General features: G+C 59.5%; 1 protein-coding gene across 1 annotated transcript in view; it reads left to right on the plus strand.

Moving 5' to 3' along the window:
* The window catches only part of LOC140409143 (A disintegrin and metalloproteinase with thrombospondin motifs 12-like), a 951,810-nt gene that overhangs the window by 294,635 nt on the left and 644,362 nt on the right, over positions 1 to 12,813 (plus strand). The window contains exon 5 of the mRNA XM_072497322.1: positions 2,171 to 2,254. Coding sequence (XP_072353423.1) covers positions 2,171 to 2,254 — 84 coding nt within the window. The remainder of the gene's footprint in view (positions 1 to 2,170; positions 2,255 to 12,813) is intronic.

Genomic DNA, 12,813 nt, shown 5'->3' on the forward strand with positions numbered 1-12,813 from the left:
TTGTGATATTTTCTGTGTGCTGTTCAAATAGAAGACCCCATTACTCAGCCCCAGATTATCCTTTATCCTTTTTTATGCGGCCTGAACATCTGGTAGTATTGTGTTGGCTGAATGCTGAGAATCATCTGGTAACCACAGTAAATTTGTACCTTATATGTCTTCTGAACATTTTGGGTCAGCACGGTGGCACATTGGTAGCACTGCTGCCTCACAGTGCCAGGGACCCGGGTTCAATTCCGACGTCGGGTGACCTTGTGGAGTTTACACTTTCTCCCCGTGTCTGGGTAGGTTTCCTCCGGGTGCTCCGGTTTCCTCCCACAGTCCAAAGATGTGCGGGTTAGGTGGATTGGCCATGCTAAATTGCCCCTTAGTCCAAAGGTTGGGTAGGATAAAGAGCTACAGCGGGGATTGTGCCCTGACAGGTGCACTTTTGAGGGGTCGGCACAGACTCAATGGGCCAAATGGCATCTTTCGGCACTGTAGGAATTCTATGATTTCACTATAAAGGCATTACTTCACCTGGAATACCCTCACCATTGATATCTAGTGGCAACTGGATCACGGTTTACTTGTACAATGACCCAGCTCTCACAGAATTCAAAGTGTATCTTGAGAACATAGAAAATAGAAGCATGGCCATTTGACCATTCGAGCTTACTTTGACATACCAGCATGATCATGGCTGATCTTTGACCTCAACTCCACCGTTACACCTTATCTCCACATCCCTTAATTCCCGTTGAATATAAAAAAAACCAACCTGATTCTTGAATGTACTCAACAACTGAGCATCAACAGTCCTCTGGTGATGAGAATTCCAAAGATTCAGTGAAGAACTTTCTCCTGCTCTCTGTCCTACATGGCTGACTGTTTGTTCTGAGATTTGCCTCTGAGTTCTGGACGCCCAAGCCATTGGAAAACATCTACTTAACATCTACCCAGCCAGAGAATCTTATCTGTTTCATGAATTTGATCGCGTCACATTCTGCTAAATTCTACAGAGTATAGTTCCAATCTCCTTAATCTCTCTTCGTAAGGCAATCTCTTAATCCAGGAGTCAACTAGTATCAGTGTCAACAAACATAATTTATTGATGTACATATTTAATTGTAATGTGTAGCTGCATTTCTCTCTCAAATTGGAATCCTGCAGGAGAGTCTGTGTTTGACTTTATTACATTATTCATTTGCATTGTACAAACCAAAGAGACATCAGCTGACATAGTGAAGTACCGCCATGGGAATAGATAATACTCAGTATTAATCAAAGTTTATAACATGAACGATAACAACCAATTCAGTACTGTGGCTTCAGTTTCAATCCAATTGATCCTTAAGAAATAACATTTAAATTTGTTTTGAATGTGACTTAAACTTATATCTTGCAAAAGTTATGTTCTTTGCACAGATAACTCTGGCAATCATCTGAAGCTGAAATGAGATTCATCGTCTTTTTGTTGTGTTTGATCCTGGGGTGTCTCTCTGGCCACATAATGATGGCGTCACGGTGTATTTTTAGCTCTGTAACATCCCCCTGCCACAACTCACTGTTCTGAAACCATCATCCATGCCATTCTTTCCTCTTCTTGATTTGACTATTCCAACGGGCACTTCTGTCAGGACTCCCACTTCTATCCTCTGTAAGCTTGACGTTATCCAAAAATCTGCTGCCACATCCTAATTCACAGCTCCTGATCACCCCTGTACTTGCTGATCTCTATTGGTTCCTCGTTACACAATGCCTCGATTTTAAAATGCCTCCGCAAGAACTCTCTGCTTCTATTTCCTCCTTTTAAATACTTCTTAAAACCTACCTCTTCAACAAAGCTTTTAAGCATCACTCCTGTTATCTGTTTATGTGGCAAGGTTTTTTTGATAGTTCTGTGGAGCACTTTGAGATGTTTTATTACATTGAATTTGATATATAAATCAAGTTGGTGCTGTTCCAATATACTCATCTTTAATAAGATTTTACAGATCTTACAATGTGTGACATTGTATAAACCAATGCCTTTGAACCTTTGAACGTATTGCAGGGTATACGTCAACCATCCATTCACAAGGGTTAATGTGAAGAAACAATAATTCCGAAGCCAGTTTGTTTCAACCTATAATAAAAAGTTTTCTGGATTGAAGGACCAATTAGTCTCTCCTTTCTGAAATTGGCACAGGTTACAAGCTTCTTCCATGACCCCAGTATTGGCAACGCAATCCACATCGTATTGGTGCGGCTCATTTTACTCGAGGAAGAGGAGGTAATATTAATGTTATTTCAAAATTTCTCAATTTTAATTATTTACGTAAGGAGTCAATTTGTATATTAAAACATAGTGTGCAATTTCTAATTACAATTTTGAACATCACCATGCATTTCTTTATCAAAGTTATCCAGTTTCTTTACATAATCAGTGTTTACATGGCATAGAGAGGTAATGATTAAACTCTAAAGGCTGAATATGAATTACCCATCTTTAATTTTAAGCAACCTCTGTCACGTCATTTGATTCACTGATGTTTTATTCAAGGTGCAATATCTTGCTGAGATTCTGCTCTCGGTAACGCATGTAACACCATGAAGTCTCTATGTAGTGAACTCCTGGGGCGTCATTCTACGACCCCCCCCGCCGGGTCGGAGAATCGCAGGGGCTGGCGTGAATCCCGCCCCTGCCGGTTGCCGAAGTCTCCGGCACCGGAATCGCGCCGCGCCGGCCGGTTGGCGGGCCCCTGCGCTCGATTCTCCGGCCCGGATGGGCCGAAGTCCCGCCGATAAATTGCCTGTCCCGCCGGCGTGGATTAAACCACCTTTTGAACAGCGGGACAAGGCGGCGTGGGCGGGCTCCGGGGTCCTGGGGGGGGCGCGGGGCGATCTGGCCCCGGGGGGTGCCTCCACGGTGGCCTGGACCGCGATCGGGGCCCACCGATCCGCGGGCGGGCCTGTGCCGTGGGGGCACTCTTTCCCTTCCGCCTCCGCCACGGTCTCCACCATGGCGGAGGCGGAAGAGACTCCCTCCACTGCGCATGCGTGGGAAACTGTCAGCGGCCGCTGACGCTCCCGCGCATGTGCCGCCCGGGGATGTCATTTCCGCGCCAGCTGGCGGGGTAACAAAGGCCGTTTCCGCCAGCTGGCGGGGCGGAAATTCCTCCGGTGCCGGCCTAGCCCCTCAATGTTGGGGCTCGGCCCCCAAAGATGCGGAGCATTCTGCACCTTTGGGGCGGCGCGATGCCCGTCTGATTGGCGCCGTTTTGGGCGCCAGTCGGCGGACATCGCGCCGTTTCGGGAGAATTTCGCCCCTGATCTTAATTATGAATCAGATGAAACCAAATGCTTCCATAGAGGGAGAGGAAAAAATGGATCAATAATTCTATTAAATAATTCAGTTTTAATATGACCTTTGTGCTTGCTTTGTACTCCTTGTCTCCTAATAGTATCGTCTTGACTCATTCTGCCTCCTGCAAGCAAAGTCACCACTCCAGCACAGGGGGTGATGGCAGCAAATGGCCAGCAAATGAGACTGAGATCTGGACATTGCATGGCCTGGCAAGACTTGAACTATGCCCCAGGAGCAAATGAAATAGACAGGCAACCAAAACATGCACAAAAAAAAGGAACTTTGTGTCAAGTAATGTCGCCTTAGTCCCAGATGACCATAGGCTGCTTCCCCCTTTGAGGGGGAGAGCTGACTGGTGGTGATTTAATCTGAGGATCACCACAGCTCAGGCGAGAGCCAAGGTTGAGAATGCGGGGCCTTCATGAATAGGTTTAGCTGGTTTGGGAATTGAACCTATGCTGTTGGCCTCGCTCTGCATGACAAACAAACTGTCCATCCAACTGAGCTATTGTGTGTGTCATAATTAGTTATGGAAAATATATTGGATGCTCCGATATGTGATGAGGGGGAAGCAAGTACTAATGCAGAATATGACAAGGCAGGAGTCAACCACATTGCTGTGGATCTGGAGTCACATGTGGGCCAGACCAGGTAAGGATGGCAGATTTCCTTCCCTAAAGGACATTAGTGAACCAGATGGGGTTTTAACAACAATTGATGATCGCTCCTTTCATTTCCCGATTTTTTGAAAAAAGTAATCAATTGAGTTTGAATCCCACCAGATCGGAACTCGTACCCGCAGAGCATCAATGTAGGCCTTTGAATTATATTACCGCTGTGCCACCCTCTCCCCTTCTCAGTTGCAGAACCCCATCCACCATCTTGTAGAGTCTCCGAACAAAGCTACACATAAAATGCCTGTTTGCCCACAATTGGGAAAGGAGTCATCGGACCCACTCACCACAGCATTTGATCTTGAAAACGGAGAATTCTGCGTAATGTGTGGACCAAACACAATTATCCAGGATCCAAATGCATAGCTTTAGATTGACACATTTATACCCCAATGTGTACAGCTTGAATTAACTTGGATTACAAACTCCCAGCTGTTTCTCCAACCAAATTCAGCCCATCTTTTAGGACATGGATATGTGATGTGATCTGAAGCCAAGAGGAAGAATCCCGTCTATCAATGGTAAAGCAGGGGAATTTGAATACAGTGATGACAAAATAGTGCCAGATTAGCCGTGTAAAGTCTCGTACATTGATTTCACGGATGTTTTCACATTTCATATCGATTAAAAGTTACTAATTCATTAGTAAATTTTATTCTTTGCAAGAATATTAAATGAATGATTCAGTCCAAATCTGCAGCTCCTATTCAGTGATTAACTCCAAGTCATGGGATCATGCAACACATATCAAGTCAGAGACAGGGGGCGGGATTCTCCGCAAACGGCGCGATGTCCGCCGACCGGCGCCAAAAACGGTGCGAATCAGTCCGGCATCACGCCGCCCCAAACATCGCTAATTCTCCGCCCGGAATGGGCGAGCAGCGGCGTGACGCTATTCGCGCTGACTCACGTGATTCACGCCGTGCGGCGTGACGGCTTAAAAGACAGGCAGCCAGTGCCAGAAGAAGGCGAACGACCACGTCAGGGCAGCCAGGGTGAGCACCCCCCACTTCCTGCCCGATATCATATCCCCCATATCCCCCCTCCCCCATATCCCCCTCCCCCTATCCCCCTCCCCCACTCCCCCATATCCCCCTCCCCATATCCCCCCTCCCCATATCCCCCCTTCCGCATATCCCCCCTCCCCATATCCCCCTCCCATACCCCCACCCCATATCTCCCATAACCCATCGCCCCCATATCCCCCCTCGCCCATATCCCACATATCCCCCCTCCTCCATATCCCCCCTCCCCCTCTCCCCCATATCCCCCCTCCCCCATATCTCCTCTCCCCCATATCCCCCCTCCCCATATCCCGCCTCCCCCATATCCCCCTCCCCATATCCCCCCTCCCCATATCCCCCATATCCTCTCGCCCCCATATCCTGCATATCCCCCCTCTCCCATTATCCCCCTTCCCCCATATCCCCCTCCCCATATCCCCCCTCCCCATATACCCCCTTTCCCATATCCCCCCTCCTCCATATCCCCCTTACCCCTCTCCCCCATATCCCCCCTCCCCCATATCCCACCTCCCCCATATTCCCCTCCCCCATATCCCCCATCCCATATCCCTCCTCCCCATATCCCCCCTCTCCCCCATATCCCCCCTCCCCCATATCCCCCTCTCTCCCATTTCCCCCATATCCCATATCCCCCCTCCCCCATATCCCCCCTCCCCCATATCCCCCAAGTGAATCCAGCCCTAACCCTAACCTCTGCAATACACGCGCAACCGATGGTGTGCATTCATATACCTGTCTAACACTGTTGCCTTTTACCCCTGCCACCCCCCCCCCCACCCCACAGGAGAAGCGCGCACACAACAATAGGAAGCATGTGAGGACTGGAGGAGGCCCAGCTGATGAGAGGCCACTCACCGAACATGAGGAAAGGGCCCTGCAACTAGATGGCGGACCTGAGGACCGAGAGGTTGCCGTGCAGAGGTCGGGGGCCCACCAGCAAGTGAGCCACCGACAGCCTGTCCCCATATCCCCCCTCCCCCATATATCCCCTCCCCATATCCCCCATATCTCCCCATCCCCATATCCCCCCTCCCCCATATCACCTGATCACCGCCTGCATGCCTAACCATGCATGCTTCATTGTGTATCGCAGGAGCAAACGTCCAGGCACCCATCCCCGCAGATGCAGACCGCCTGAAGGATGCCCCTTGGAGACCACGGGAGACAGAGAGACCCGGACCCTCTGGCACGCGACGCCCGCAGGATGCCCCTCGGAGACCACGGGAGACGGAGAGACCCGGACCCTCTGGCACGCGATGCCCGCAGGATGCCCATCGGAGACCATTGGAGACGGAGAGACCCGGACCCTCTGGCACGCGACGCCTGCAGGATGCCCCTCGGAGACCACGGGAGAAGGAGAGACCTGAAGCAACAGGGAGACGACTCCCCCGTCTCATGCGGGTGCGGCGACGCAGGCGTGTGCCACCCAGCGACGAGGGGGGCAGCCACAGGCCCCCATCGCAGCCGAGCCACAAAACCACAATCCAGGAAACCCCTACCCAGGACACCCCTACCCAGGACACCTCGACCCAGGACACCCCTACCCAGGAAACTGAAACACAGGACAGTGACACAGAGGGGATGGGTGGCGACGAACTGCCACCCCAAAGTACCATGAAATCAGAGTGGGACGATGCGCACGACACAACGCCACTGCTATCTCCAACACCTTCCTCCATCGCAGAGACACTCACCTCGGTTGGGCACTTTAGTGATGAGGCGTCTGGTACACTCACTGGTGCGCACAACACAGCCGTACAGGTACAGCAGGTGGAGGGAGGAGCAGCAGAGGGGCCGGATGGTCGGAGGTCAGCCCGGCGCAAACGAACATCTGCCGCCCAGATGGATCCCGTGTTCCTGGAGTTACCGCACCCACCCATAGCTCCGATGCAACCACCGAACCTGGGATGAGCGAAGAGGGTGACGGCCAGCTTGCGGCAGCTGCAGTCGCAGGTGGAGGAGTCCACCCGCATCCAGGAGCTGGGAGTGGTGCCGGTCATGCCTGCCACCCAGGCCGACACCGCACGGGTGGCGTCCGCGGTGGAGGCAATGGGTGCGTCGGTGTCAGACATGGGGAGTGGTTTGCGAGGCCTGGGGCTTTCCGTGCAGGCGGCGTCTGTGGCCCTGGACATGGCTGCCCTCTCACAGGAGGCCATGAGCCAGCGCCAGCGGCAGATGGCAGAGGCGCTCAACGCTGTGGCCCAGTCTCAACAGACAATGGCCCAATCCCTGCAGGCCATCGCTGAGGGCATCGGCGCCATTGCCCATGCGCTAGCCGGCATTGCACAGTCACAGACAGGGATGGGCAAATCCCTGAGCTCCACGGTTGCAAACCTGCAGACTCTTGTCGATACCAGCACGGGCCTCCAGGACTGGCAGCGGCAGGTGTCGGAGGGGCGTCGGACGGTCAGTCCGTTCGCATCCCCCACCCATGTAGAGGCCCGGGGGCCATCGGGCACCCCGAGGGAGGAGGAGGTGCTGGGGCTCGTCCCGGGTCCCCCTATAGGGGAGGTCCAGGAACACCTCGGGCTCCCCCCCTTACGGCCCAGGTGCATCGGGTGGGCAACGGGCAGGACAAGCTGGCACCTCGCCATCCCAGTCACCCGGGCCGCAGCCTGGTCCATCTAGGCCAGGACGCCCCAGGAAACGTCCCCCTCCACGGCAGTCATCCTCCCATCCCCCTCCCCGGCACACACCTCCCCGTCCCCCTCCCCGGCAGTCATCCTCCCGTCCCCCTCCCCGGCACGCACCCCCCAACCCCTCCCCGGCACGCACCTACCCGTCCCCCACCCCGGCTGTCATCCTCCCGTCCCCCTCCCGGCACGCAACTCCCCGTCTTCCACCCCGGCACGCACCTCCCCGTCCCCCTCCCCGGCAGTCATCCTTCCGTCCCCCTCCCCGGCATGCACACCCCCGTCCCCCTCCCCGGCACGTACTCCCGGTCCCCCTCCCCGGCAGACATCCTCCCGTCCCCTCCCCGACAGTTATCCTCCCGTCCCCCTCCCCGGCATGCATCCTCCCCGTCCCCCTCCCCGGCACGCACCCCCCCGTTCCCCTCCCCGGCACGCACCTCCCCGTCTTCCACCCCGGCACGCACCTCCCCGTCCCCCTCCCCGGCAGTCATCCTTCCGTCCCCCTCCCCGGCATGCACACCCCCGTCCCCCTCCCCGGCACGTACTCCCGGTCCCCCTCCCCGGCAGACATCCTCCCGTCCCCTCCCCGACAGTCATCCTCCCGTCCCCCTCCCCGGCATGCATCCTCCCCGTCCCCCTCCCCGGCACGCACCCCCCCGTTCCCCTCCCCGGCACGCACCTCCCCGTCCCCCTCCCCGGCACGCACCCCCCCCCCGTCCCCCTCACCGGCACGCACCTCCCCGTCCCCCTCCCCGGCATGCACCCCCCCGTCCCCTTCCCGGCACGCACTCCCCCGTCCCCCTCCCCGGCTGTCATCCTCCCGTCCCCCTCCCGGCACGCAACTCCCCGTCCCCCACCCCGGCACGCACCTCCCCGTTCCCCTCCCCGGCAGTCATCCTTCCGTCCCCCTCCCCGGCACGCACACCCCCGTCCCCCTCCCCGGCACGCACCTCCCCGTCCCCCTCCCCGGCATGCACCCCCCCCGTCCCCCTCCCGGCACGCACTCCCCCGTCCCCCTCCCCGGCTGTCATCCTCCCGTCCCCCTCCCGGCACGCAACTCCCCGTCCCCCACCCCGGCATGCACCTCCCCGTTCCCCTCCCCGGCAGTCATCCTTCCGTCCCCCTCCCCGGCACGCACCCCCCCGTCCCCCTCCCCGGCACGCACTCCCTGTCCCCCTCCCCGGCAGTCATCCTCCCGTCCCCCTCCCCGACAGTCATCCTCCCGTCCCCCTCCCCGGCATGCATCCCCCCCGTTCCCCCTCCCCGGCACGCACCCCCCCGTTCCCCTCCCCGGCACGCACCTCCCCGTCCCCCTCCCCGGCACGCACCTCCCCGTCCCCCTCCCTGGCACGCACCCCCCCCCCCCCCCCCGTCCCCCCCACCCGGCACGCACCTCCCCGTCCCCCTCCCCGGCACGCACCTCCCCGTCCCCATCCCCGACACGCACCTCCCCGTCCCCCTCCCCGGCAGTCATCCTTCCGTCCCCCTCCCCGGCACGCACCTCCCCGTCCCCCTCCCCGGCACGCACCTCCCCGTCCCCCTCCCCGGCACGCACCTCCCCGTCCCCCTCCCCGGCACGCACCTCCCCGTCCCCCTCCCCGGCATGCACCCCCCCCGTCCCCCATCCCGGCACGCACTCCCCCGTCCCCCTCCCCGGCTGTCATCCTCCCGTCCCCCTCCCGGCACGCACCTCCCCGTCCCCCTCCCCGGCAGTCATCCTTCCGTCCCCCTCCCCGGCACGCACACCCCCGTCCCCCTCCCCGGCACGGACTCCCCGTCCCCCTCCCCGGCAGTCATCCTCCCGTCCCCCTCCCCGGCACGCATCCCCCCCGTTCCCCCTCCCCGGCACGCACCCCCCCGTTCCCCCTCCCCGGCACGCACCCCCACGTTCCCCTCCCCGGCACGCACCTCCCGTCCCCATCCCCGGCACGCATCCCCCACCCGTCCCCCTCCCTGGCACGCATCCCCCACCCGTCCCCCTCCCCGGCACGCACCTCCCCGTCCCCCTCCCCGGCACGCACCTCCCCGTCCCCATCCCCGGCATGCACCCCCCCCGTCCCCCTCCCGGCACGCACTCCCCCGTCCCCCTCCCTGGCAGTCACCCCCCCGTCCCCCTCCCTGGCACCCACTCCCCCATCCCCCTCCACGGCAGTCATCCTCCCGTCCCCCTCCCCGGCGCACACCTCCCTGTCCCCCTCCCCGGCAGTCATCCTCCCATCCCCCTCCCCAGCACGCACCCCCCAACCCCTCCCCGGCACGCACCTACCCGCCCCCCTCCCCGGCTGTCATCCTCCCGTCCCCCTCCCGGCACGCAACTCCCCGTCCCCCACCCCGGCACGCACCTCCCCGTCCCCCTCCCCGGCAGTCATCCTTCCGTCCCCCTCCCCGGCAGTCATCCTTCCGTCCCCCTCCCCGGCACGCACACCCCAGTCCCCCTCCCCGGCACGCACCTCCCCGTCCCCCTCCCCAGCAGTCATCCTTCCGTCCCCCTCCCCGGCACGCACACCCCCGTCCCCCTCCCCGGCACGCACCTCCCCGTCCCCCTCCCCGGCATGCACCCCCCCCGTCCCCCTCCCGGCACGCACTCCCCCGTCCCCCTCCCCGGCTGTCATCCTCCCGTCCCCCTCCCGGCACGCAACTCCCCGTCCCCCACCCCGGCATGCACCTCCCCGTTCCCCTCCCCGGCAGTCATCCTTCCGTCCCCCTCCCCGGCACGCACCCCCCCGTCCCCCTCCCCGGCACGCACTCCCTGTCCCCCTCCCCGGCAGTCATCCTCCCGTCCCCCTCCCCGACAGTCATCCTCCCGTCCCCCTCCCCGGCATGCATCCCCCCCGTTCCCCCTCCCCGGCACGCACCCCCCCGTTCCCCTCCCCGGCACGCACCTCCCCGTCCCCCTCCCCGGCACGCACCTCCCCGTCCCCCTCCCTGGCACGCACCCCCCCCCCCCCCCCGTCCCCCCCCCCCGGCACGCACCTCCCCGTCCCCCTCCCCGGCACGCACCTCCCCGTCCCCATCCCCGACACGCACCTCCCCGTCCCCCTCCCCGGCAGTCATCCTTCCGTCCCCCTCCCCGGCACGCACCTCCCCGTCCCCCTCCCCGGCACGCACCTCCCCGTCCCCCTCCCCGGCATGCACCCCCCCCGTCCCCCATCCCGGCACGCACTCCCCCGTCCCCCTCCCCGGCTGTCATCCTCCCGTCCCCCTCCCGGCACGCACCTCCCCGTCCCCCTCCCCGGCAGTCATCCTTCCGTCCCCCTCCCCGGCACGCACACCCCCGTCCCCCTCCCCGGCACGGACTCCCCGTCCCCCTCCCCGGCAGTCATCCTCCCGTCCCCCTCCCCGGCACGCATCCCCCCCGTTCCCCCTCCCCGGCACGCACCCCCCCGTTCCCCCTCCCCGGCATGCACCCCCACGTTCCCCTCCCCGGCACGCACCTCCCGTCCCCCTCCCCGGCACGCACCTCCCCGTCCCCCTCCCCGGCATGCACCCCCCCGTCCCCCTCCCCGGCACGCACCTCCCCGTCCCCCTCCCCGGCATGCACCCCCCCGTCCCCCTCCTGGCACGCACTCCCCCGTCCCCCTCCCTGGCAGTCATCCTCCCGCCCCCCTCCCCGGCACGCACCTCCCCGGCCCCCTCCCCTGCAGTCATCCTCCCGTCCCCCTCCCCGGCACGCACCCCCTTGTCCCTCTCCCCGGCACGCACCTCCCCGTCCCCCTCCCTGGCAGTCATTCTCCCATCCCCCTCCCCGGCACGCACCTCCCCGTCCCCCTCCCCGGCAGTCATCCTCCCGTCCCCGGCACTCACCCCCCCTCCCGGCACTCACCCACCCTCCCGGTACTCCCCCGAAGCCCGCCCCACTCTAACCCCCCCCCCCTCCCTGCGCCGCACACACACCCACACACACCTCTCCCCCAAACACACAGACTGTGGCCACGCCATCACCTCTCCTGCGGCCACCCCCCCAGGCCGTCACCCACCTCCACGCTGGACGGCGTCAACCATCAGCACTGGTTGACGCCGATTAAAAGGTGGTTTGATTTACGCCCACGTGACCCATGGTCACGTCGGCGGGACTTCGGCCCATCCGGACTGGAGAATATCGGCAGCCCCGGAGTCCATTGCCTCGCTCCCACCCCTGCCATTCTCCGAGGCGGGTGGCGCGATTGACGCCCCGCCGACTTTTCTCCCTTCGGAGAAACTGGAACTGCTTGGGGGTTAAGGCTTTTCAATATCCCAGCCTTGAAGCAAATTTGTAGACTATGGGAACATTTGAAGTTCTTGTGTATGCACTTTTACTGCTTTTTAAAAATCCATCTCCCTTCTTCTCCACATTTATCTGGTCCCGTGGCTACTCTGATATCTCACCCAATTGCAAGAAATCACAAATAAAATAGGTGTCAATGAAATAGTGGCAAAAAGTCACCCCTATTTAAAGGGCTAATACATTTCAATTTCACCCCTATTTGAAAGGTTAATAAATCTCTATGCTCGTGCCCTTGTGTATTTCTACAGAAAATAGATTCCCGTCAGCTTCTTAAAGTAAAGGCTTTACTGTCAGGAATCCGAGACTAACATCAAACATTCGGTGACGGGGCTGAGAATCCGTTTTGGTGCCAAAATTGGGAGCTGCACCGGTTTCTGAATTCCCCGCCCCCTGAAAACTGGCATCCTCTAGGAGTATGCCGTGCCGATTATCCACCGCAGGCGTGGGGACTTAGTCCCCAAAATGGAGAATCCAGCCCCTGATTTTGACCCTCAGCATATATTGAGCAGAATGAATGCAATGACTGCCCGATGGTGTCAACAGGATAACAAAACATTTTAATTAAGTTAAGTTGAGCTGCTGCTCCTTGAGTGTTTTGAATGCTGCCAAATCATTCACCATTTTAGGGATACAGAATCTCAGAGCAGGAGGAGGCCATTCAGCCCTTTGCACCTGCTCCGTCATTCAATGAGATCATGGCTGATTTAGTTATGATCTCAATTCGACTTTCGCTCGGTCCCCCATAAACCTCGACTCGCTTGTCTATCAGAAAACAGCCTAACTCAGCCTTGATCAAATTCAATGACCTAGCCTCCATTTTGCTGTGGGAAGAGAATTTCTCAGACTAATGGACGCAGCAGAGGCCCGCTGCGATGTCCTATACCCATGC

The sequence above is a fragment of the Scyliorhinus torazame genome, chromosome 3 (assembly GCF_047496885.1).
Source record: "Scyliorhinus torazame isolate Kashiwa2021f chromosome 3, sScyTor2.1, whole genome shotgun sequence".
Classification (NCBI taxonomy): domain Eukaryota; kingdom Metazoa; phylum Chordata; class Chondrichthyes; order Carcharhiniformes; family Scyliorhinidae; genus Scyliorhinus; species Scyliorhinus torazame.